The sequence below is a fragment of the Rhinolophus ferrumequinum genome, chromosome 2, assembly GCF_004115265.2.
Source record: "Rhinolophus ferrumequinum isolate MPI-CBG mRhiFer1 chromosome 2, mRhiFer1_v1.p, whole genome shotgun sequence".
Classification (NCBI taxonomy): Eukaryota; Metazoa; Chordata; class Mammalia; order Chiroptera; family Rhinolophidae; genus Rhinolophus; species Rhinolophus ferrumequinum.
The window spans coordinates 58,994,493-59,022,001 of NC_046285.1; the positions used below are offsets into that span (position 1 = coordinate 58,994,493).

At 44.4% G+C, this 27,509-nt stretch overlaps 1 protein-coding gene across 1 annotated transcript; it reads right to left on the reverse strand.

Moving 5' to 3' along the window:
* Positions 1-1,702: 1,702 nt before the first annotated feature.
* Positions 1,703-14,304, reverse strand: AHSG (alpha 2-HS glycoprotein). Its single transcript, XM_033090431.1, has 7 exons — positions 13,998-14,304; positions 11,699-11,809; positions 11,273-11,357; positions 10,758-10,921; positions 9,473-9,574; positions 3,019-3,102; positions 1,703-2,381 (listed from the first exon to the last, which is right to left on the reverse strand). Exons 1-7 carry the CDS (start codon positions 14,208-14,210, stop codon positions 2,085-2,087), a joined length of 1,056 nt encoding a protein of 351 aa, XP_032946322.1. The 5' UTR covers positions 14,211-14,304; the 3' UTR covers positions 1,703-2,084.
* Positions 14,305-27,509: the final 13,205 nt, after the last annotated feature.

Consider the following 27,509-nt stretch of genomic DNA (forward strand, 5'->3'; position numbering starts at 1 on the left):
TCCTTTCTTGGCCCTTCTTCACTAAACCTTCTTTCTTTCTACAGGCTTAGGCACTAATGCTGATGGAGGTGTGAGACTGACAATAGCCATCCTGGCTAAGACTAAAGGCAGGCATTACTGAGAAATGCAGGGAGAGGGGAAGGGATGGGAGAGAGCAAGAGTGAGAGAAAGAGAGAGAGAGAGGATATCTTTTGAACCCCTGGATCCAGCTGTGCCTTAGGACATCCATTTGAATTCCCGGTACATAGGTAGTAGCATTCACCTTTTTACTTAAGCTACTTTGGGTTAGGTATCTACCAACTACCATGGAAAACATTGTGACTAATATACCATATGCTCCCTCACAGACACACCTGTGTGTACAAGAGTGGACAGTGGATGAGTCTCTTTTAGCACTGGGTGAAAGGTGCCTTTTCAGGATCTTCTTCCAAGCTCCCTCAAGGAAGGGCTAGAATCTTTAGCAGAATTGCTCAAACCTTCCCATTTCCAGCTCTCCACTAAATATTTCCTGTGGCACCCCACCCCATCATCTCCATTTTTTCTTCTTCCATCTCCTTCTATCTTTTGCCCTAAACAGGCTCAAAACTCTCCTTTCTTGAAAAAGAACTCTCTCCACCCAGTTCCTTTAGATTACATCTTATCTCTCCCACTCTTCCCTATCAAATTGAAAGAGGAGGATATATGTGCCTCTCCATTTCTTCATCATATACATATTACTAGTCAAGCCTCTGCAACGAGGCTTTTACACTTACCCTCCTAGTGAAACTGCAACTGCCAGTGGTCACCATGACGTGCTAATCAGCCAACTAACCATGGCCATTTTTCATTCCTCATTCTCATTGCTCTTTCTGCAGCATTAAGCCCAGCTGACCATACCTTCCTCATCTTCCCTTGTTTCTGAAGTACCTAGTGGTTTTCCTACCTTCCTCTAGTTACTGGAATATTGACAAAACCTCTAGGCAAGAATGATAGTTTCAATGCTTTATTGAGTCTCCTTGGTTCAGGTGAAGCCACTCAACTGGTTGTTAGTCCCACCCCTATAAAATTCCACATGAAAGGGCCCATAACTTAGGTTGGTCAGATCAACCTAATTCTAATAGAGAAAAACTGAAACTGTCTAGGCACCATTCTGTAGTGGGAACTGTTTATTCCTTTATGTTATCTGAACACTTGGATGGTGTCTACAAATGTCCACTAGATTTACTTGTCTGGGTATCCCTCCTCTATTTATGCTATAAACCAGAGCTTTCAGTTAAAGCCTTTAAATGGCTGGAAAGACCAATCCTGTGTCATAAAATGACGTGTATACAGTACACTCAACAGTTATTTTAAACATGAATTATAAACAGATATAATTAAAGTGAGGTTCCTGTGTTTATTACCAATCCCTCTTTACCTGGGTATTGGGGAAAACCAACAGTTGATTTATCTGTACCCCGTTCAGGTACTTTGTCCTCTTTTAGCAATATTTTTTTTCCCTTATGAGATGAAAATAATTATTTTCTTGCAAGGAAATGGGCATATCCTGTGGGTTGTAAGCAGATTCTAGCCTCACTTTTTCCCATATAGTAATATAGCAGATTTTTTTCTATTTTGTTTCTATTTTCACTTTGATTTTGCTTGGGGACACTTGTGGTGTGGCTGTTAGGAAGACAGACCACACACATGAGCTTGGAGGAAGCAGGCAATAATCATGACTACATTTCAGCTTAGAACCTTCTTTACTAAGGAAAGTCCTTCAGACACTTTTATTAACAAGCAGATATAAGCTTGACAAGAGCACCTCTCAAAGTCACAGTTCCAATTGTTTTTGTGCAGTCAAAGAAGGCAGAGAACACAATGGTGGTAGCTTAGCATCAAAACAATGAGTTTGCCGGCCTTACACCTTCCATCAAACATAACCATCACCCCCTCTGCTTCTGTCCTCTGAATAAGGAAGCAAAGTTGGGATTCAAGACTTGATATTAATCTAGGTCACATGTAGCACTTGCTTTGATAGCAGACAATGCCCCCACCCCTACCCAGACTTGGACAAAATGGTGGCTATGTTCTCTGTGCCAAACCTTCTCATTTCTGACGTACATCTAGATCTTAAAGTGTCTGATTCTCCCGGGGCAAGGGCGGACCACTGGACCAGCAGCAACAGCAACACCAGGCTGTGCCACCATGGGTGCTTTCCCCACGTGGAACGCTTCTCCTGAGGCTGACTCCACTGAGGCCACACCTGTGAAGGCGTGGCGCAGGTCGTAGTGAGCCCGGTGCACTGGCGGGGGAGCTGCCACCACCAGGGGTCCCACCATTACCGCAGCTGCTGGAGGAGATGCAGGCGCAGCTGAGGCCACCATAGGGCTAGGTCCGTTGGTGCCATCTGGTAACACAGGCTGGAGACAGAACCATTATCTTAGGTTAGCTACCTTTCTCTTTCCAGACAAGGCCACCCATGCTTCTCGGTGGAACCCCACCCAATTCTCTCACAGTAATAATTTTTATTTGCAAGGAATCTGACCAAAAAAAAAAATACTACCTGGGTGCAAAGGATAGTTATAAGAACTACAGAGGAGGGTAACTGGCTTATGGTAGTCCCTTTCTCACCAATTGTCTTGGGATGGTGGACTCATACATGTCCCAGGAGCAAAAGAACCCCACCTTATGGCTAACTTTCACCAGCACTGTCACCCTCTTTGTCTACACCTGTAGCTGTGGAGAGCTACCAGGCCAATCTGGCCACCTGGTCTCTGCAACTCAGAAAACCACTCCCATCCGAGCAAATAAAAAGGTGGCTTTGTCAACTACCCATGAGGATGTTACTGTGCTGTAGACTCCAGTTCATTGGAGGGGAAGGAATGGCTGAAACACCCGTCCATTTGTTGATCATTCCACATACCCTAGGGCTATTTATCATTGTGGGGCTCAGAAGGACAGGGCAGCAAATGCCCTGTATTTACAAATGCACTGCATAAATGTCAAAGGGTCATTGTATTCTGAAGATGAGGGCAAGTGTATCCATGACGCCATTACCTGTGTTGGGAACACTGTGCAGGTCACTGCAACGTCTTCCCCACCAACCTTCTGAGTCAGTGTTGACTTACAGAAGCCATATTGCTGTCCACAGAAAGAGAGGAGTTATTTGAACAGGTTCAAAACATGGATTTCTCCCCCAGTTTCACTAAGACTACAACATATCAAAGGAAAAAAAGCCTTCAACTTGAATTCCTTTTTAAGAAAAACTTTTTCTAAAGTTTATAGTTTCTACTTACAGAACGTATATACTATATAATTCTATATAAAATGTGGAAAATACAGAAATGCTTTGCGAGTGGGAGAAATCACCCATAATCCCCAAAACGGTGGTGAGCCAGGAGAACTTCCGTTAACATCCATGTAATTTCTCTTTTATTCTTAAATACTGGTAAATATCATGTACAAATTGGGATCATTTTGACTATGCCATTTCGTAACCTGTGTTTTTAACTTACTATAATATGAGAGTATTTTCTTACATCATTCATTCATTATTCCTTGAAAATATAATTTTTAGTGTCTGTATAATTTTCTATTACTGATGTGCCGTATTTTATTCAATGACTCCCTCCTGTTAGACATTCAGATGTTCTTGGGGTCATTTTGTATCAATGATAAATCATGTCATGGCATGGAATTAAGCCCTGGTCGTTCACAAAGGTGAAAGCATTCACAGACTCTACAAAGGAAGTTTTTTTAGTAAAGTTAGGGCAGAGAGGGAATGCCCATGGTAGTGTTGAAAGATGATGGCTGACTCGGGTAATAAAGAGAGAAACACTGGTGGAGGGGGTGGGGGCTTGCCTGGGGCAGAGTCCAGAGTCTGAGAGTGGACAGCTGCACTAACTTCAGATTAACTTTTTCTTTTATAGGAAAGGGGGAGTTGGTCAGGCAGGTTTGAGGGCTGACATCCTTCCTGGGGTCTGGTCTGTTTGAAGATGATGTTATTTCTGGACTCTGGACTCAGACTTAGCCATCGAGGCCTGGGACTGTACGTCACTAGTAAAAACTGTAGGGAAGTTGTAAATTGGATTACAGTGTCCGGGCACCCGAGGATTAAGAAATTGCTCTTTTCAGGTTAGGATGTTGTTAATTAATAACGTATGGGTAGCCTTGAGAAAGGGAACAGAGCTCTTAAGTTAATCAGTGAGGGGAGAAACAAAGAGAAAAGAGATGAATATCAGGATGGATCAAACTGCAAACAAACTAAGTCTAATTATAGGTGGCTAGATAGTGAACTATGGGGTGAGTTAAACTGCAAACTAGCAAATTTAACTGTGTTATTGATTCCCTGAATTTCACCCTTACAAATCATATATATAAAGAGGGTGCCAAAAAAATTTATACACACTTTAAGAAAGGAAAACTGTATTAAAATTGTAATGCTCAATATATACCAATAACAAAAGATGAATACAAGTCACGTTTGACTTCTGCAGTTACAAGAGGTGCTCAAAGTGGTTACCATCAGCGTCCAGACACTTCTGATTATGGCGAACTACTGCTTGAGCAACGTTGACCAAAGTGCCCACTTGTACACATTTTTGTGGCATCCTTGATATATGCCATTGTATTAAAAGGGCTACATCAAACTGGCTTGGGGTTCCATCAAGTGGGCTGTAATTCCAGGGAGCAAGGGGTACCATCTATCTCATCTCTTTGGTCAGTTCCTCTGTGAGGCCTTTCTCAAGCTTACAGGAAGGATGGATACTAGGAAACTCATTTCCTTGCCCAAAATAGATACAAAGGTCGTAGGTTCACATTCAGAGTGAACTTCACAGGAGGGATTTTTATTGCAGAATCTGAGACTCATCTGATGGTTGGGTTAAGAAGAAAGGGGCACAGTGCACCTGCTTGATTTTACTTTCTCCACCTTAATATGTGCTGTTCACTTGGAGGACTTCCAAGGCACTCTCCCACACATCTTTCAGTTGATCTCTATTGGACAGATGAATCAGCTCAGGCCTAGAGACGTAAATGGCCTGCCAAAGATTGCCTTGCTAAGAAGTGGCAGAGTTAGACTAGGGCCCACATCTTCTGACTCTGTTTAAATGCTAGTAAGGGGCCGCAGCGCAGCCAGACAACATAGAGTGAACCAAAAACTTGAGGGAAGAAAAAAAACACAGAAACTGCTGTGGGCCAGCCTCACAAAATGAGCCCTGGAAAGGAATCAGGACCAGCTCATTATTTTCTGACTTTTCACATTGGTCAGGGATCATTAGGCTGCGTTTCCCAGCCCTTCTCTTCAAAGAGCTAAGAAAAACATATCAAGTGATAAATGCAGATTGTAGAGAATGACCAGAAGCCTGGTGGAATGTTAGTGTTGCTGCTGTGAAGAAGGATGTCACCCATCTGAGATAGCTTTGTGTGAAGCCAGACCTCTGATAATGCATTTCCTTCACCCAGAGTTTTTTGGCAGAGGGTGAGGTAGAGCTTTATTGCTTCTTAGATCGCGTGAGCTAGAAGAAATTGTGATTCTCAGTTATTGACCACTGAGGTGAAATAGAGCGTGTTAAGATTAAGATCTGGATATTCCAGAATGATCTGAGAGATAATAATGACTTCCTCAAATTAGTGAACCAAGAACTGAACTATGTGATAGTTAATCCTCAGAAAGAACCTGTGTAGTGTGCTTCATTTAATACATTTGGAAAGGAGATAACTGAGGATTAAGCAGTTTGAATAGCTGGCCAAAGGCCAGGCCTCTTGTAATTGGCAGAGCTGGGGACTTAATTAACATGGGCATGACTTCAAAACAACTCTTTTACCACTATGCTCGTCAGTTTTTTCTTGGAGGCAAAGTGATGTGAGGATCACCTGACTCTTCTCCCTATTATTTCTTCCACTAGGACATGCTTATACTTTTTCATTCTTCTGAAACGCCCCCTTTCCTCTCACTCTGCCTATATAAACACACCCATCCTCTATGGTCTAGTTCAACCCTAAGCTTCTCCAGGAAGCCATGAGTCCAAAATTATCTCTTCCTTCCCTAAAGTCTTAAAGACACTTGCAGAATTTCCTGGGACCTTCAAATTTTTTTCTTCCATTAAATGTATAACCAAGTGAGATTTGGTTTTTATACTTCTTCAAGTAAATGTGCATTAGCTATCTCATAGAAACACTCTATAAATCCACAAATGAGGATGACATTTCCTTTAACAGATTCAGAGATGTGAATTGAATCAGTTCAGAATCTTCTCTCCTCATTTAGCCCAAATTTGGACCCAGGATCAGAAGGATAGGGAGGTGGGGGTCCCTCCTGGCTCACCTATGACTTGGAAGCAGACTTGCTCCTCTTAGATGATATTTTCCTCTCTGATCCCTTCCAAGGTCTTTAACAAAACTGCAAAAAGGCTATGCCTCTGCGAGGTGCCTCTCCACTTCCTAAATAACGAATGAGACATAGCTAACTCCGAGAGGTAGCGGTGCTTCAGCAGGCTTTAGGGCCAAGCAAAATGAAGTTTGCTGCCTTGATTTTTACTAGCCAGGTGGCTTTGAGGAAGGCTCTTCACTTTTCTGAGTCTATGAAATGAGGGTACTATAGGGTTTGAAGGATCACAGTAAGAATCAGTTATAACGCTATTGTGTGCAGTGCCAGGTATCAAATAGATACTGAAAATATGGTAGCTCTTATAATTACCAGATGTGAACCCAATCAAAAGTTTGCGGACCACTAACTTTTCTAACCTTAGGGCCAATTCAGAAAATATCATAAATGTTTATGACATTGCATAAGAAGCCCCTTTCTCTTCTTTCTTCTTTATCTTCTTTTTTCTTTTAATTCCACTCAAAATTAAACATTGTAACTGATTACCCACTATTACACACTGAATATTCATGTTGCTCCAATGTTTATATGTTGCAAACCTAATGCCCAAGGTGGTGGTATTAGGAGGTGGGGGTGATTAAGATGTGATTAGGTCATGAGGGTGGGGCCCTCACGAATAGGATTAGTGCCCATATAAAAGCTGCCTAAGAAAGCTCCCTTGTTCCTTCCACCATGTTAGGACACAGTGAAATGTGTCACCTATGAATCAGGAAGCAGGCTTTCACCAGACAGTGACTCGGCTGGTGATTTGATTGTGGACTTCTCAGCTTCCAGAACTATGAGAAATCAATTTCTGTTCTTCATAAGCCATCCAGTGTCTTGTATTTTGTTATAGCAGCCTGCACTAAGATATCTAACTTATAAAACAGACACGTCTGTGAGAAAATTAGCACTGCTTTTTAGCTTCTAAAAGATTCCTGTTCATATCTGGGCACATTGAAAAAGAAGCAACACGGAGACAACTTTCTCGTGTTTAACCCTGAAATTATAGGCTTTGGACTCAGTGAGAGAGCTAGAGACCACAGGAGAGTCTTATAGTAGTGGTTGCTCATCACCATGTGAGACAAACCTAAGGTATTACTGGGAGATCTTACTACACTCATAGAATGTCAAAGATTATCTCATTTCCCTCATGAGGAAACAGACAGCAGGCTGATAAAGAAACCTCCCCTATGTTACACAGTGACAGAGCTCAAAGCAAACCATGGCCTCCTCTCACATCTCTTTCTGTTACCTCTCACCCATCAGTTTAAAGGCATTACTGACTAAACCTTGTGTCCTAGCTGTATGATTCTTGGGGGTGCAAAGCAGAGGAGATAGGGCCCCCACCCAGTAGGAGTTTACAGGATAGAGAAGCAAGAGTTACCCACATACAGCCATGAGGAAACAGCTCAAGACATTTATGACCCAGAGCTAGGTGGGGCACCCAGGCTCTAAGTGAGCTCCATGGTCCAGGAGGCATATTGCTTTGTTCACTGTTCTATCTCCAGTCCCTTGAACAGTCCAGCTGAGGCAACATGTATAATTGTTAATGCAATTAATGGACTCCAGAGCCACAGCTACTGGGATTGAATCCCACATTACCCTGGGAATAGCTGAACAAGTTTGGGCAAATTACTGAATCTCTCTGTGCCTCGACTTTCCCATAGGTAAAGCATGGATAACCTTGTAAAGATGAAATGTGATTATCCATGTAAAGTACTTTGGGAAGTGCCCACATAGAGTAAGTACTCAAAGGACACTCGCTATAATTGTTATATAAGCAATCTCATTATCAGAGAAGAAATTGATATTTGATGAACATATACATATACATACTTGATATGCCATCAAATGATATTTGATAAATGAATGAATGAACAAATGAATGCGGTTAGAGTCAGAGATGGAAGGGATTTTTGCAGTTTGAAGTACTTGGAGAAGGATTCTAAGCAGAGGCCAGACATGAGCCAGGAACTTAAGGAAGCAAAAGATCTGAGTAGGACGAAAGAGGAAGAAAAGAAAAATTTTTAAACTTTCAGAACTTTTAGACAAAGACTTATGTTTAAAGATGTGTATTGAAGTGTTATTTTTTCTGCAAAATATTGGAAACAACCTAAGTCACCACTGAGACAATCAAATACAATATGATGACTCCATAAAATGAATTACTTTGAATCCATTAAAATATTTTCAAATAATAGTTAAAGACAAACATGCTCAGATTATAATAAATTACAAAAAACCTCACACATTATAAACAGTATAATCTCAATTAAGTAAAAAATCCATTTGTGTATAAAGAGGAAGAAATTATTAAAATGTTATAAAAAAGGAAGGAATGCAGATAATTTTGTTTCTTTAAGTCTTTCTTAATTTTCCAAATTGTCTATAACGTATTACTTTACTACTTTTGTTTGTTTTTAATTGCAGCAAATTTTACATTCTAACTATTTTTGGTGTACAGTTTAATAGTACCGGAAGTGCAAAAAAAAATGTATACAAGTCGACATTTTGGTTAACATTGCTCAAGCAGTAGTTCACCATAATCAGAAGTGTCTGGACGCTGATGGTAACCACTCTGATCACCTCTTGTAATTGCAGAAGTCAAACGTGACTTGTATTCTTCTTTTGTTATTGGTATATATTGAGTATTACAATTTTAATACAGTTCTTTTTTTCTTAAAAATGTGTATACATTTTTTGGTTCTCTCTCTCTCTCTCTCTCTCTCTCTCTCTCTCTCTCTCTCTCTCTGTGTGTGTGTGTGTGTGTGTTTCCATCCAACATCTCTGATGATCTCTTTAGGCTAAGTTCCTAGAAATGGACATTACTGGCTCAAGGACTTGAACAATTTCATATCACAGGTATATCTAAAAATCTACACTTCATACTCCCAGCAGCTGGGCATGACTTGCCTTAGTTAGGAAACAGTCTCTGTCTTTTTCCTAACTCCAGGGGCCTCCAGCAAGTGAGATGATTTGCAGACAGCTCTTAAAGGGAGGAGGTGACCCCCTAGAGGAAAGCTTGGCATGATCCAGCCCCCAGGACACTGTTATGTCTCTTCCACAGCCCCAACACACTAACTTGCTCTAAGGACGCTCTGTCCTATGACCAGCTTTGCCGTCCCCAGGGCCCAGCCTGCTTACCTTTTCTGCCAGCAGGTTACAGTTGGCTGGGTCTATGACCTCTTTAGCTACACAGTCAGTGGCAGCCACTGCAAATTCCACATAGGTTGAAACTGGAAGAGGCTGGTGAGAATAGATGAAAATACTCGTGAGGCAACATGACTTAGCATGAAAAAGGTAGAGAAGGAGAGGCTGGAGGGAAGTAGCAAGGGCCATAGCAGTGTACCCTTCAGGGAGCACCCTTCACGTAGACCACACTGTGGTCTCTATGGCTTACACAAAATGTGCTCTTGATGGCTTACATAGGGCAGTTATTGTGACCTCATGTCCTGAGTGTTTGTATACCGTGGTCTCCCATGAAGGAGGTGCAGGTACCCACTGCCCATCATTCAAGGCAGAGTAAGTTTTCAAGTAGAAAGTAGGAACCCAGAGGCCAACCTTATCCTGACCTAATTGGAAACCGTCTCCCACACCCCATCTCTATACCTGCCTTCCCACTTGGGGCTGCACTTGGAGACCCCAGGTTCAGGTTACTCCAAGATAGAGCAGGAAGGTACAGAGATTAATTAATACATCTCCCACTAATTGTATAGAGCAGGATCAAATGAAAAATAGAAATGAAAGTATGGAAGATACTTGTGCTTTCTTTCTTATAGTTCTTATGTAGCATATGGACACTTCTAATAATAAAATGTCTGTTATTTGGAATAGCCTGGGGTGGTGGTGTTCTGAGAAGCACATACGTATTCTGGTTAATAGAATTATCTCCTATACAATGCATTTCCAAGTATGCTTTGGCTGGTATCCAAACTACCAGTTTTCTGTATTAATATTTTGTTGCATGCAAATATGCTAAACTATCCACAGTACAATTAGATTTTTTTCAGTAAATCAAAAGGCATTTTAGGATCCTGCTCTTGTACGCCTTATCTGTGTAAGTAGGCCCATGTCTTTATAAAGTATCAATTACAAGAGTGCTGCAGATGGTCAGTGGTGATGGATGATAAAGATGTGGAGAACCGTGAATTTACAGTGAGTGCTTCTGGATAATGTGGGAACTCCCACCCACTGAACAGAGAGCCCTGGTGTTAACTAGAACTGAGGAACTGGGGATAGGCAGCGTCTGGCTGATTTAGGCTAAAGTGGCTCAGCTTGGGGGAGGCACTGAGGGTTGTTGGGGTCCTACTGACATTCGGGGTCCTCCTGCCCCCAAGGACCCTTCCTTTCCCTTTTCTTCCACCATCCTCTTGGCACATTCCCAAAGTGCCACCGAATTGCCCAGTCTATCAAAAGGTCTCTGTCTTACCACAAGTTGAGCCCGGGAAACTTCCACAAGCTGATAATAGGAGCCATTATTACGATTGTTGAAGGCGGCCAGTGCTGCCTCTACAGCATGCACCACCCTGGTGTCGTTAAGTGGGGCCAGCAGAGGGCAGTCTGGGCACACCTTTCGCACATCCTCGGCTGAATCTACACAGAGAAGAAACCAGTCAGGGTTGTAAATCTCTGCAGCGTTCACCCCTGCTCTGCTTATTTAGAAAGGACCAACACATTATGTAAATGGCCTCAGGTGTTATCTCTGCTTCTTACTAAACCTTCAGGTGGTTCCCCCATGCTGACATTTTTGCAAGATCTCCTCTCATCAAGGGGCAATTTTCAACTCCAATGAGAACAGCCCCTTAAATCAGTTTTGCAATCCCAGATACCAGGGAATTTGGCTTCTCCTTTTCCTCACCAACAAAGTGGCTAGAATTACGTTGAAAATAATTCAGGTTCCTTCCTCACTCTCTCTACAAAGTCAAAATAAGTAGAATCATCTACCTGGACTGGAATCACATTTTGCAGACAACACGGAAAACTGGCCGTCCTGTTTCAGCACATGGAAATCACAGTCTCCTTCCACAGCCTAGAGAAATAAACCCACAGTGAGGGCTTCAGAGAAGGCCTGGCCCTTCACTTCTCACCTGGAGAGGGGTTGGTCCCTCAGGCATGGTTAGCAAAGGTGAGCCTCACAAAATCATGTTAACTGGGTGACAGTGACACATTACATCCTCGAGAGCTACAATAAGAAAGTTTGTTGTAAAAATCAGCCCCAGGGAAGGAGGCTGCAAATGGCAATTTTTGAAAGAGCACACTAGCTAGCCATGAGGGCAGGCTGGGCAGCTGGATAAAATGGGCCTGCTCTTTACAGAATCACAGTGGAGCTGGCTGGCCCACCACCAAAGTCACCCTAAGAGTGCCACTCACGTGCTGCTCCAGCTTCCTCACAGAGCAGTTTGCCGCAGGGGTGGGGTCCAGTGCGTAGCAGGTGGTTTCCAGCGTGTCTATTTCCATCTCAAACACCTCCCCCGTGGGCCGCTGTGAAGAGAGAATGAAGAGGTGAGCAGCCGATTGCCTTGATCCTGTTGATTGGGCCAAAGTGTGAGCCCCCACTGGGCTTGAACCCATGCCCTGTTGTAGAGGTGAGATACCCAATCATTCCTACTGTGAGTCGGCAACTCCATCCAGCTCTGTCCTACCCTGTGAACAGAAGACCATAGGGCTTTTCTCAGCCTCTGTTAGCTGAGCAAGTGCTCAATGGTGTTTGCCAGGAAGAAGGCGGCATGGGCTTGAACACTTGGAAACTAAAAGTGACTGCTGATACTTATCAATTTAAAAAATTTCACCCTTCAAGCAGTGCTTTGGAAAAGTCAGCCTTGGATTTTTCTCAGTTACGCAGCAAAGTAAGATGCTATTGGATAATATTTTGCCATCTCTATCTTCTCCATCCCTCCCTCTACGTCTTTCTTCTTTACCTCTCATCGTCTACTTTCCTTCCTTTCCCATTTCCTTTTCCTTCCTAAAGGAAACTTTGTCCTTGGCCTTTTCTTTGGCTTATAAAGGCCTGGATGCAAAGTTGCTGCTCTCTACTGCCTGCTGGTTGTGGTGAGGGGAAAGAGCACGGCCCTCTCCGACAGGAGGAAGCAGTGTGTAAGTCGTAGGGAAGGCAGTGGGACGAGTGCTTGTATAACAACTTGGAGTTCACCTGTTTCTGTATGCTTTTTTCAAAGCCTGGAAAATCAAGAAGGTACGAGTATGTCTTTTTGTCTTTCAGCCCACTGCTTGCCTCTCATTTCTGTTCCGCCTGACTCACTGGTACTGGAAGCCTTGAATCTCCTCTCTTGGAGGAAGCTGTGTTTTGTGATGGGCAGATGTGCCCAAGTTAGCTTCCTGAAAACATTCAGAGCTGCAGTGAATAGGAGCAAAACACTCATGAATTTTTCAAGGAAAGTAACTCTCAAGCTTTACCTTTAGTGAAAACCACAATGTCTGTTCATTACCTTTCCTTTGTATATGTATGTTGTCTGTTAGTCCCCCGTGAACTGATCAGTGTTTCCTGTACTTCAGTATGGCTGTGGCACTTCTAAAATCCATCTGGGACAGTCCTGATTTTAGATATTGTGTTCCATTCGGAGATCAGATGTCAGTCAGTCAGTCTGGACGTCCTGATGTTTACCTTATTTTCCTTTCTAGATTGCAAATCTCTTGTGGGCATTAAATGTCTTTCTCACCTTTGGATTAAGTTGAATGATTAAAATGCCAATATTTGACTGCTATTAATATATAAAAATGGTAATTTCAAATGGTTCAACCTCACATCACCTATAGCACCTGATACTGGTGCCAAAACCCACGGAAGCTTCTGTAATTAATGTTTGTTGAAAGAATTACTCTTCATCAGATATACAATCTAATTTCAAAATAGTCAGTAGACAGATGCCTTTTCCCCACCTCTCCAAATCTCTCAACTGATCCCCCAGGCATATTTTCTAGCTTGATCTTTATTGTCACTGCTTCAGGCTGCATTAGTTTCCTGTCTGGCATGTGAGAAAGTCAATCACATCATGCCAAAGACTTCTATCTGGGATGTAGGATCTGGGAAGCTACTTTTGTAGAGGAATAAACGCAGGCCTGGAATCGATTACCAGGCTGTTGCTTACTGATTATATGACCTTGGGCAAAGAAAAATGCCCTAATTTGTCAGGTCCTTGGTTTCCTCTTATGTAAGACAAGGACAATACCTGCCACACTGGACGGCGGGGTAGGAAGGGTTAAGGAGATAATGTACATGTGAAAAGGTCTGGCGCAGAGCAGGTACTTTTCAAATGCTACTTTCATTCACTCTCAGTCTTCATCCAGAGAAACAGAAGCAAAGAAAGGTAAGTGGTTTCCAGTCAGTGATAATTTGGCCACTAGAATCAAGTCTCTTGCACACTGGTTTTTCTAGCAAGCCAGACTTTCTACTTGCAGTCTTCAAAATGGCCTTCAAAGCCTTTTTTTCTCCTGCCCACCTCCCCAACCGCCAACGTCCTCCTTGAGACCTGTGAGCACCACACAGGATGTCTCCTCTGATGCCCTCCGCCTGCCGCCTCCCTCCCTCCTAGGAAGAAACCCGAGTTCACCCCTCTTTGGTTTCATTTGTGCTGGGATCTGTGTGATCTTTTCAGACAGCCAGTTAAGCTCCAGCAGCAGGTTCTTTCAGCTCACAAACAGCAGGTTCACTTACCCGAGGCCACACCTTCACTTTGTCAATCTGGTTCAAGGTGTGCTTGTAGCCCTGAAGAAGATTGCTATTGAGGTAGTCCACAGCCGCCAGGGCTGCTTGTTCTGTTTCTGGGTCATCACAGTTTAGTTCTCTATAACCCAGACCTGGGCCGTGTGGGGCAGAGTGGCAGCCCCAGAGCTGAGCAAGGCAAAGGACCAGGACAAGAGACTTCATGGCTGCCCCAGAGAGGCCCTGGCAGGTGGGCAGGTGACTGGAGGCTTCAGGAGAAACCCAGGTGCTCTGCTGGGAAAGGCAGACCGATGGAGGGGCTGAGGGCTTTATTTATCTGTCGGAGCCTCCCGGAGGAATTGCATAAGGACGTGGGATGATTTCTGTTGTGGTTCCAAGAAAATCCCAGCAAACATCAGCCCTGGAAAAACAAACATTGCTGGCCCCCCAAGAAAACTGCCAAATCAATGCTGCTGGGGGTGGGGTGGTGGGGGCCTGCGGGGGAGATGCTCCAAAGTCGGCTGGGAACCTGGTAACAGCAGCAGAGAAAGGAGGCAGCTGAGGATGAGTCGTGCTCCCAGGTGAGGGGGCTGGCACAGCCGGCCCTGGAGCGCTGTGGGTTTGGCAGCAGAGTGAGTGCCTTCCATTGTGATCTGAGCACACCATGGGGTCTGTGGGGAAAGGGGGGATGTTCAGCAATTTGATGAAATCCCCCAATGTCAGGGAGGGTTATCTCCTCCAAGAGGTGTCCTGGAGAGAAGACATGGCCCACAGATGTGGCAAAGGTACAGATGATCTAGAGTGAGAAGGGAGAGCCATGGGAGATGCCAACATCTTGGGTAAGATCCTTGGAAAAAAGAAAGGAGATATTTCTGGCTAAAGTGGGGAACGGGCATAAGAAAAGTGTGTTCCCACAGCGAGCTAGGGAGGGCTATGGCCAACTGAGCAGTATGGAGTTCTGTACTCCCTCATCCTTTTTTCTCCAGACCTCACTGCCAAGACCCTGCAGGTGCCAGCATGGATGGCACTGACCTGGGTCTCCTGGGTGGCTGTGTGTGATTGGCACCAGTGGCCCTGTGTCCCCAGCGGCCCATGACTTCAGCCAGTGCAGCAGAGGGGAGCCCTGGGCTAACACTCACTCATTTGGCAAAACTTTAGAGGGGTTTGAGTCTCACACTCAGGCAGAGAGACTGCAGGGGCAGCTAAGAACACAAATGCCTCCTTCATGCCCTTTGCAGCCTTAGCAGAATTAGAGTGAGTCTTTCTGGCCAGAGCACAGGGCCACAGTGTTGGTTTCAGGAACTATCTTTTCAAAGTGGCCCTTGACAATCCCAGGTGTAACTTCCAAGGAAGGTGGGCAGGATAGCAAGAGGCTTGGGAAATAGCATACGAGGTCCTGGCTTGGATTAGCCTGGAGCAAGGACGCCCTAACACAGAGATCAACATGTTCTTCAAACATTTAGAGGTCATCATTGTATGTGGGTGGATTTGTTCTGTTGTTTGCTATTGCTTCAGAGAACAAAACTTGGTTTAAAAAAATAAAAGAGGCTTTCTACAGGGGAGCTTAATAATATTGATTTGCTGGGGGAGAAGGGAGAGAACGGGGGTGTGATGGGACACAGAAAGTAGCTAGAGGACTGTTTTCACATTTACTACCAGCTGCATACACTAATACAGAATCCTAACGCCAGAAGCTCAGAAGGTGTGATCAAGACTCCGGGCTCTCTCTGAGAGGGGGATCCTGGCTCTTAAGGATGCAAAACAAGCTCTGGCCAGCTAACAAGATGATCCTCAGAACAGGGTGACTTTCCATCAGCCTTATGCCCCATTTTCTTCAGGGCCTTGACTCATGAGCAACTTTTTGTAGATGCTATGCTTTTCTTTTAAATAATCTTTTAAAATACAAAATGGGATCATTACTAAAAATCTGAAAATTAACAAAAAATATATGCAGCCAGTGCATATTTCATATATCATAAGCTCAGATATACAGAACATAACTATTTTCACAACACAATTGAATTTCTGTCTCTGCGCCCTATTTTGTGAAAATCTAACCTGGTTGCTTCTAGGTAACCTACTCCTGACCCTTGTGTCGAAACCCAGTCCCAGTTTGAGGATTTTTGCCCCTCTTGCTTCTTCTCCCCTCTGGGATTAAAAGCAAGTGATTTATGCAAATACAACTTTAGTCAAGAGCAGAAAGGGGTGTTCTTCTTGGCCTAGTTCTGCAAGGCTCTGTCCTGGCGTTGACTGCCAGATAACCTGTCTCATCTGTCCTTAGTCACATCCACCTGGCTTGTCCACCCACAAGCTCATGTCCTGCTTGCCCCACCTAATGCATAGCAAGACAGTCCTGCATCCCCAATCAGGGGTCCCTTTATCTCAGCTGTGGGAGCCTTTCTGGAGTACAGGCCTTCTCTCAGCTATGTGCTACTGATGGAGAAACCGACCTAAAATGTTTCCCTGCCACGTGAAACCGACCTAAAATGGTGGCCCGAGTGGAGAGAGAAGTCCCCAGCCTAAGCCCCAGCCCACTTCCGCATAACCCCTCCAAGCCACACCCCGAGCCAATCACCAGACGACACCTACCCCTTCCCCAACTCAAGGAAGTCCCTAACTCATAAAATCCTGCTCAAAACCTTGCTAGGGGCTCAGTCTTTGGGGAAGGATCCCGCTGAGCCCGCCGGCGTAATAAAGCTGACTCTCCTAACTCTGAATGCCGCTTGGGTTCTTTCTGGTCCTGGTATCCCTAACACTACCTTCTTCTTTAAGCTTGGGAGAATTTCGCTGCTGTGCTCACTCAGGGTGTGGGGGCTTCAGGAAGCTGCCTTCAAGCCCATCTACCTAGACACACCCTGCAGTCATGGTCCCACCACTGTTCTGGTGCCACCTGCTACTCAGGGGGCTTCTTCCTGCGATGCGATGTCTCCCTGTGCTACCTGTGTGCCCCTCCCCCACCCCTCCCCGTCCTCGTGGTGAGGCCTGGCTCCCCTCTGTTCAGGGATTTTCACACTGTTCTTCGTGTGATTCTAGTGCATTCCCAATATGAGTGTGGTGGGAAGAAAAAAGGTCTGTTTGATCATCTTTTCTGATCATTTTTGTCTTATACTCGTAGCATTTCTTTAGGTATCTTTGTTCTTGGATCTTCCATGGGTGACAACAGGAGAATCGGTATTGTCCTGTTTCACTGATGCTAGGAAAACAAAGCATGTGGTATAGAACAGTTAATAACTCACCTGTCATCTTTCCACATATAAACAGGAAAACAAACTCAACCACAAAATCATCACCGAGAGATGAACAGTGTTCATGTTTTAGTGCATTTCCATCTTGTCGTTTTTTTTATTCTATGCAAGGAATTATTTTAATGTAATTTAAATCATACCACATATACAACTTTATGTTCTTCTTTTTCATTTAATATTATAACTGGAATATTTTCCCAAGTCATTAGACTTGAAAAACATGCTTATAACGACTTCCTATGACTTTATTGTGTGTACCATAAATTATCTAATCATTCATTTATTGTAGGGCATTTAATTTGTTCTCAAGCGATCACTCTCATATACAAAGCTTCAATCAAATTTTTTATTCAGGAATCTTTGGCTTTCTTATTATTTTTTCAGGATAGATTCTTAGTAGTTTAATTATTAATTCAAATGATTTGGACATTTTTAAAGCTCTTGATTTCTCTGCCCAAACTGCCTATCAGAAAGGCCATGTCCATTCATGCCCCCACTGGTGTGCTTTCAGGTCAGCTGTTCTCTCTTTTCCTCTGCTACCGCTTCTGTACTGACTTTTGTGGGAGCTTAGAGATGGGAAAAGCATTAGAACTTTTTAAAGATGTGTTTTAGGAATATCTTTGGTTTGTATCTCAAATATTCCATATGTCTAATTCTTATAAACTAAAATAACTTGGGTGTCAAGCTGAATAAAATGATCCCTCATTTAAATTTTTTCAGTTTCCTTAGAAAGAAATGTTGCCATTCATTTACTGACAATGAAGAAGAAAATAGATGATATTTTGGTATGTTTTCCAAGAGAGCCGTAACAAAGCATACCAAAGGGAGGCTATAGGTGTTTCACTGTGCCTGACAGCACCAATTTAAACTTGGAACGATTTTCACCTGCCAAGGGCTGAGTGCACTTGGGTCAGCTCCATCCTCCTGACTCCAGCTTTGCATGCCAATAGGAGGTAAGCATTTACTTCTCTTTCTGGTCCTTTGTCTCATTATTTTAATTACTTATCTATGCAATTTTCTATGAGGCCCGCATCACTGCATTAAAACAATACTCTTTCCATTCATACTAACTATGTCTGATAGTGTATGGAGGATATCAGGAGCTTGTCAGAGCAGGTCAAGGAGAGCAGATCCAAAGGTCTAAGTAACAGAAGAGGGCCAACCACCTCCAGAAGATGGCAGCAAGGCACTGGGCAGTGCTTGCTGGGTGGAGCCCCCGTGTGTGCTGTTGATGGTGGAGACCTCAAGATGGCAGCTGACGATGGCACCAGGTCTCTGAATTTCTTAGTAGAGCTCTCCACTAGGGCAGCAATGCATTCAAACTGTTCCAAAGCAGCATTCAGCATTTATAGATGCCAGTCAGGAGGCAGGACTAGACGGATCATGGAAAGCTCAGGCTCAGAGTTGCCAGGGCTGTTCCTGTCAAAGCCCTGCCAAGGGACACAGGTCTCAGTGGGGTAGGATAGAGCTAGAGGGCGTGAAATAAATATGAGGCAGCGAGAGCTGAGGTAAGAGCTAGAAACCCAGCCTCTCGCAAAACAGAACATGAACAAGTGCACGTCAGCAAAAGCCAGAGGAACAATTGGTTTTCGCAGGGAGGAAGTAGCAGTGGTTGGTGTTTAAATCATTGGGCCAAATTCCTGGCTCTGCCCTTCCTGGTTATTAAAGGGCCTAGGCCCTGAGAGGCCAAGGATTAATTTCTGATATACTAGTGTTTCTTCATTCATGTGGGCATTTATTGAATACCTACTATCTGTGATATTAGGTGCCTGGGTGCAGAATGATGAGAAGACATCGTCTGCTCTGAAGGAGCTCACCTTGACTCACGTGGTCCAGCGACAACCGATTACCCACAAACTGTATGTATGTTATACAAAATTATCATAATGTTTATCATGTGAAGACAGTTTAGGATTTATTTCTCCAATGTAAAACATCACTTAATGGAACGTCAGTTACCCTTGTCCAAGGACCCATCAGGTTTCTTGTGAAGGTAACTTAGCACCAGTTGCCCTGGAAATAATTTGGAAGAGTCCTTTGTACTCAGTGCCAATACACCAAAGTTAGGAGACAAGGGCCTGAGCATATCGTGGTAAAAATTACTAAACCACAGTGACCAGTGGCGATTACTTCCTTCTTTTTTTTTAAGGAGGGCTCAGCTCAAACTGGACCATGTGGGGAGCAAACCAGCAACCTTGGTGTTAGTAGCAACACGCACTAACCAACTGAGCTAACAGGCCACCCCTATTACTTCCTTTCTTTGGGTGGAGAAAGAGCTCTGCAAGCTTTCCCCCAATTCTGTCCTCATAACCATGACATCGCTCTGCAAATCTAAATCCTGAAAAGAAACTCATTTGAGGGAATATAACAAATGGGGGAAAGTGGGTCCTGGACGAGGTTGGGGCAAAGGAGAGGGTGAAGGTGCAAAATTTAAGGAGGTACTCATTCTTAGGGTCCTACCTCCTTAAATATTGTGCCTTTGGCCTCTCCCTTGCTTCACCCTAATCCCAGCCCTGGGGAAGAGGCATAATCAAAACCCAGAATAGAAAAAGTTTGTACTTCATCAAGTCTTTCTATTCTTTCAAGAAAAGTTCTTTTACAGTTTGGGCCGGTGATTGTATGTGTGAATTTGGCTGCAAGAACACAGTGATCCTTGCAGTAGGTTTTTCATTATCACATAGAAACTATGGGAAAAATTCCATTCTCTTTTGTTTGGAAGATGACTTCCTACTATGTACCGGTTAGTGTGACTTTGACACCCATTCAATGTTGTTTCTCAAAAGAGAGAATCATTTTAGGGTTAAAGAAAGCATGGGGGAGATTTCTGAGACTGGAACAGCACCTCTTCAGGAAAACATCATCATCATAGCTAATGTTATTGATTCCTTATTCTGTAAAAGTTATTGTGCTCTAATCCTCACAACTCCGTGGGAGCTATACTAGTCTCAGAAACAGAGACTCAGACATTTTCTGGAAGTTGGCTGTATCACACAGAGGTGGAACCTTGATTTAGCCCAATCACTTTTTCCTGTTAACCCCAAACCAAAAGAACATAGGGCCTAAAGAGAGCTGAGGAAGCTGGCTGCTGAGCACTGCCTAAAAGCGAGCAAATCATTATTCTTCAATACGTGGCTATATTTGAAGAAAAGCGAAAGAAATAGAAAAATGTATTGAGTTTGGTTAACAATTAAAACAATAAAAAATTAGTTTACCCATATAATTTCAGTCAGTAGAAAATACTTGAAAATCAATTTTACGGAAGAGACCTTTACCTGTTGACTTGAGTGATGATTCAGCTGATGTTGAAATTATCTCTATCTCAGGGTTAGAAGGTAAATACAAGGTAAATGATTACATCATTTCTGGTTAAATGTTTTCCAGAAAATCACATCCTTTTCTCCTGCTGGTTTCTGTCATTAACTTTTAATGTCCTCAAAACCAGGTTAGTGGCACTCTTCAAACAAGAAGGAAGATGAGAGGTGAAACGATCATCTCACGAGCCCCATCATTTGCTTGCTGAGTCCCTTGCATACAGAGATGTTCAGAAGAGCTGTGGCCTTATTATCCAAGGGTCACACAATTACAACGAGGCCACTGGAGTCAAGTAACTCATAGTACCTTAGTAAATTTGGGCACTTCTTTATCCATCATGTAGATTACTGGGGTTGGGCTGGGTCCTTTCAATAGTGAATCAATATTGTGGATTATGTGGATCCATTTATTGACTTGTATTGACTATTCTCTGGACATACATTTATTAACTTCAAAACTAACTTCTTACATTTTGTTAGGTGCTAAGGATTCAAAATGGAAGGTATAATTCTTGTCTTCTAGATGTTCACTGTCGGGTCTGGCTCCATAGCTCTATGTTTAGCTATTACGAGCACACAGGAGAAGTGTAAGCTGTGATTCCTGCCCTCAGCCTACATTGAATCCGGAGGAACCAGCGGAACACAATCCCTGAGTTAGAAAGGTTCTCAGAGGACAGCAGTGTCTATGTCATTTTCAATCTTGTGTCTTTAGCACCTGCCTCCTACCCAGCACAGACTGAGCCCCATACATGATCACAGAGGGGCTCTAAGCCAGCCTCCCACTCAACTCACAGCCTCCCTTCAGTGTCTGGTGTCTGGATGAGGATGTTCACGTACAGGAATGTCTCCATCACCCTGGCAGCCCATTCTATTGCTGAATCACTCTAGTAACTAGGAAGTTACTAGTTTCCTTCATATCAAGTCAACACCTGCCTACATTGTAACCTCACCAAAGGATTCAGAGTCTTCTTTAGGAACTACACAGACTAAATCAATTTTCTGCTCTGTATGTAGTCCTTTAGATATTTAGTGACATCCATATTGTATCCTGCCACCCTTATCTGACCTCTATTACTTCTGTTCCTTCCTTTACTTCTCAGGTAACTTAGTTTCGAGACCACCTGATCATCTTATTGAATAGGCAAGACTGGCACCAATGGTTAAAAAATAGGACAAATCATCTTGTGATTAGGAGTCAAATGCATTGCATAGCTGTCTGAGGGGGTGTGCTCTTGTGCATGCACACGTGTGCACAGTGAAGGACAATTCAATAATCAGTAGGAAAGGAGGCAGGCCACTTTCTACCTGTAGGACAGGAGGATTTCTCCTGGTTTCCAAAGATTTATCTGGACCCTCAAAAGGATTAACAGTTAAACCAACCAACAGAGAGCCCATTCTTCTCCAGAGATTGCCTTGATTAGACTTCCTGAACGTTGAGAGAGAAACTGTAGGAGGCTAGTGGAAGACCTGTAAAAGGGAGCTAAGTCTTCATTCTGCTTGGATTCATCAAGGCTCTCACCTGGTAGCGTTTCTTCACTACTTCTTGTCTGATCTCTAGAAAACACTTAGGGATGTGGAAAGTCTTTGTTTCTGGTGTTCTTGTTAGGACATTAGAAGGTGACAAGTTGGAATTGAGAAGGTGTTGATCATATGGCCAGGGCAGGTAATGCGAGCAACTTGCCTTCTGTGCTGGGATTGTGCACTGGGCAGACAAATCACTCAATGGCTTAAGCAACAACTGAGCCTCCAGAACTCAGATTCTAATGGAGACTGAGGCAGTGGGCGGACGGATACGGCAGGAAGGTGAGGGTGAGTGAGATAGAGAGGGGCCAGATTGGGGGGCAGGGCAAAGGCATGGGAGCAGCTTAGTTGGATGAAGAACCCTGCATCTAGAGTTGGGACAGACAGTGGTGCCACTATTTCCTAGCTATGTGACCTAGCTAGAGATTTAATTTTTCCAAGCCTTAGTTTATCTGTCAAGTATGGGCAATAAAACCTGGCTAGTAGAGATGTGCTGAGGATTTAATGAGACAACATTTGTAAATGCTCAGTGTAGAACCTGGCACATAGTGAGTGATCAACAAATGGGAATTCTTAATAACCCTAATAATACACTAGTACTAAAAGCACCAAGAGGTGCCATGGGGAATACAATGTGACAAGATATAGTCTTTGCCTTCAGTTAGCCTGTTCAGAGACAACACAGCCCAGTGGCTTAGAGTAAATGCTCCTTAACCTTAATCTTTGGCAAGTTATTTAACCTCTCTGAGTTCTACTCATCTGTATAAAGCATAATAACAGCAGTGCCTACTTCAATGTTAAGAGCATTAAATGAAATAGTACACTTAACATCCCTGGCATCCGGTAAGCATCTATATTACCACTTAGTCAGAGGGAAGAAATAGAACAGGTGGAAGAGTGTGACTGCATTTTTTGCACCAACGTGCTGGCAAAGAGGGGTTGCATGCAATAGGCAGGGGGTTGCATACAACAATTCTGGCAAGTTCTGGCAACAGGAGGGAACAGAAAGAGAAAGGGAGAGAGTGGTATTGTGGAAAATAACCAATAGATTTTTCCCTGTTCCTTGTGCTAGCAGCCAACCCAAGGAAATCAATGAGGCAGGACTGAGAGAGAAGGGGCAGTAGGCGTAGGTCAGAGTGTCTGGGGGTGGGGGGTCTCAGGGAGGAGAACCCTCACGTAAGTGCCGGTGAGAAGGAGAACCAGGCATGGAGGTGCTGGTGCGCCAGCCGGGCTCAGGAAGGCGGGCCGCTCAGGAGGTTCCCTGGAAGGGGGTCTTATGATTGGCATTTAAATGATTGCATTTGCCCATGGACCTCCAGTTCCCCCTGGATGTGTCCCAGTGTAATCACTGGAATGTGTCCTGCGCAGTGGTGCTGGTGTAATGCTCTGCTGCAGCTGCCTTGAAATTCTTAACCATTTTTTAACAAGGGCCCTGCGTTTTCATTTTGCATTGAGCCATGAAATCATGTAGCCGGCCTGTTAATCATAAGTGGTATATAAGAGAAACCACATGCTATCGGTGTTCACAGGAGAAGGGGAGAATCATTCCCAGCTGAGAGTGGGCAGGGGAGAGGGAAGAAGGCGTCGTGGATGAGGATGCATTTTGAATTTGACCCTGAAAGGATGGCAAGATTTGGACAGGTAGAAATGAGTATGGCTGTCTGGTTGGAAGGAATATGTTGGCAAAGTCAAGTGGTGGAGAAGTGTGTTCAGGGAATGGTAAGAAATCCTTGCACACCTGGAGTCCTGTTCCTGAGCAGCTCCCACGGGCTCTTTCAGGGCAGTGCCACGCTCAGCTGGCCTTTCTCAGGGCAGCCTGCCACTCAGTGCCTTTCATAGTCCTTTCTTCCAAGTGCTATTCTGCTGGGTGCCTATCCAACTAACAAGTTAAATTTAGCTGTGTTATTCATGGAAAACACAAAGCAAGTCAGAGGGCAGGGGGCAGGGAGAGGCAGATTTAACAAAGAATCAAATAGAAATTTTTAATTGAAAAGTATGGTTATTTAAATAAAAATGAAAACACTTACATAGGTCAAATAATAGATCAAACACAGACCGAGACAACATCCTATCAGAAACCGCCGTAGTCTAACTTGTTCTCTCTCGGTCTATTATAATGCCAGTGTTGTGTAGGGATTTGTACAGCAGCCAAGTGGTGGAGGTGGAATTCCGACCAGGGTCCATATCCTTCCTGTGCTCACTGCCCCACACTGCCTGGATGGTCTTTGTTTCACTCCACACTGATGGCTTTCCCCTGACAGAAGCCTGGAATGGTCCAGAAAACAATGTGAGTGTTTTCACATAAAAAATTACCTTTAATCATACCCTGGTGACACAGCTGAGAGACAGTAAAAGGAAAAGGCCATTTACTATTCTCTCTTCTCAACCTCACAATATACATTTTGTTGTATTCCCATTTGATTTAAATAAATATTAAACTTTGACACTTGATCAACATGCCTTGATTTTTCTTTTCCAGTGTCAATATCCCATGGCTTCTAAAAGTTGGAGCTCTCTCTCCTAATTTGAATAGGATAGTTACGTAGACAGCTAGTAGGTCTTATGTGGTCCTGCCGCCTCCTCCTCCTCCTAGGCTGTGTTGCTGCATGTCTGGTGGGACAGATCACCAGGACCCCCTCTGCAGGAGGGGTGGAGAGCCTTCTAGGGCAGAACGCACCACCCTGGAAAGGAGCCAGAACCGACAGGCCTGCCTGGTACTGAAGCCTCCTCCATAGACAAAGGGAAAACAGTGTCTGCCACTCAGACCTGTCTCCTGATCTGGTCCTGTGTTGAACTCATCATCTGAGTCGTATTATGAGATAGAATTAAAGAGAGCCTGTCAGGAAGGACCTCAGGAAGTTCAGGCATTTCTGTTTTGACACCCGCTGACAACCTCTAACACAGAAGAGTAAAGAGATCTTCTCCCACAGTCTGGACAGAACTTGGTATGGCCCTGTGTGCACCGTGGCCTCAGCTGGGCAGGAGAGGGTACAGTCTAGCAGTCAGGGTGGTGCCCAGGCCAAGGGCCAGCAGTACTTGGGTGCAGGCGATGGTGCCCGGGGCAGGCAGCAGTGCCCAGGGATGCCAGCGGTGCCCTGGAGAAGAGCATGGTGCTTTCAAGGTCCCTCCACCATTTGTTCATTGTTAGAGAACAATGTCACTCTCTGTAAATAGCTAAATACAGTAAACTTTGAGATGTGAACAGAGAATGTGACATTTAACCAAAAGAAATGTGGGAGCATCACGTTTAAGAAGAAATCGGAAATGATTACCCAGGAGAGTTTAAACCATCAGAGTCCACACGCAATCAGGATACTGTAGACAGAGGAAGTGGCAGCATTATCTCTTTGTAAAAAATCCAAAACTAACAGTTCAAGGATTATTTACTTTCTGATGTAATGAAATGTAAGTCCTAAGTCAGTTTGTTACTCATATGTCTTCCGTCCATGAGCTCAAAGTTCAGTCCAGAGAAATGTTAATGACCAGAGAACCTAAAAGCAGGGCTCAGGGGTGGGTACAGGGTGACCTAGAGTGGATACAGGTGAGGCTTAGGCTCTGATTTCCATCAGCACTCCCCTTTCTTTGATATGAATGATTGATGTTTCCTCAGTCTAACGTGAAATGTTATGTGAATGCCACTTTTTGACATGTCCCCCCACCCCAGTCAGGTCACCCTGAGCCTCACTGCTGAGTAGAAGTCTAATTCCCTAATGCCTAAAGCCTCAGTTCTGTCTCTGCCCTGACACTAAGGGTGTCGCTAATGCCCTGACGCCAGTTTTCTGAGGTGGTGAGAAGAGCCAAACCCCCCAGGGAAGAGATCGCGCGCGCTCTCTCTCTCTCTCTCTCTCTCTCTCTCTCTCTCTCACACACACACACACACACACACACATACACGCACACACCCACTTGCTGGGGGTACAGAAGAGTGGAGCCAGGGATCCTGTTACTCTGGAAATAGGGCCATAACCATGGTGGCTGTCAGACCTTGTTTTTTTGCAACTATCTCAATTGCTTAATTGTTTCCTCAGTAAGGGTAATTTGCTAAATATTTAAATAAGCCTGATTTAAATTTCTTATCATTCTAACACTTTCCATTCAGATAAATTCCCAAGCTAGATGTCATGTAGGGTGTCACGCGGGGGTCTCAGCTCCCACTCCCCACATAAGAACGCAGGACATGGTGAGGCCAAAAAGGAACACATATGGAGCCATAGATAGGGGAGTCACACCACTATAGTCTTGCTGGCGGCTGGGTTGGAGACACAGGAAACAGGAGCCACACTATCCGCAACCTGCCGTCCACTTCTCTCTGCCAATCAACCTCACTTACTAGCTGCAATCAGCACTTGCTAGCTCAGCCACCATCTTCTTGCTAGCCCCCATTTTCTGCTAACTTAGCCACGCAGTTATATCAGTGGCCAATGGCTCACAACCACTGGTTACAGCTGACGGCCAACTAGCCCCAGCTGATGGCCTTCCAATCACAGTTGATGGCCATTTACTACCCGAGCCAGCACCTTTCCACGTGAGAGCGAGAGCCTGGAAACTGCACTCCTGGCTCTGTCCCCACACCAGGAAAACGTCATCTTTCAGATCACACATGGCGAGTTTGCAGCAGCCACAACTTGTCGGTGGCCCTGATGACACAGGGGCTGCTTTGCTGCAACTCTTCTGCTAAGGCCTGCATTTTGTGCTGTGAAAGGCAGTGGCAGGGTCTAGCTCTCTGCCAGACAAAGGAGAGATGAACGATAACATTGCAAAGAAGGTGTGTAAAGGAGGAGAAGATGATGGGAACCATGCTCCAGGAGTGGAGGAGGTGCCTCAACACACGAACCAGAACCATCTTCAGCAAACACTGGACCAGGGGTAGCCCAAGGTGTACCTGTGTGCCCATTCCCTCGGTAGATTGGAAAGCCCCCATGGAGCTCTGTGTTGGGAAGGAGTCTGAGTGCAGGGGTCAGTGAGGGAGGTGCGGAGGGAGCAAGCCTGCACCCCCACTCTGCACTGGCTGTGCTCCTCTATGCAGGGGCTGGGCCCTGGGCATCCTGGGTTCCCTAGGGCCTCCAAACTTCCTGTACATAGCAACTGCTTAATAAATGTGTAATGAATCAATAGAGTCTATTGTTTTCATCTCCCGTTTCCCTTTGAAAAAGTCTGCAATTACTCCTGATTGTTTTTATACCAAATTCAGCTTGTAATGTCTTCCAAATTGAGCTGTCTCTCCCTTGGCTGTAATTTTGCCCTCTCTCTCTCTACATCAGAGATGGTGGGCTTTTCCCAGGCTGACTCGAGTGCACAGGCCCCTGCCTGAGGCATTCGCAGAGGGGCCAGCACGTGGCCAATCAGTAAGGAGGAGCTTAATTGACTCTGGAACAAACTGGAAACCTGGCAGCTGAAGTTATTACATGACTCCTTACATACTCCACAGCAGGTACCTCCGCCCCATT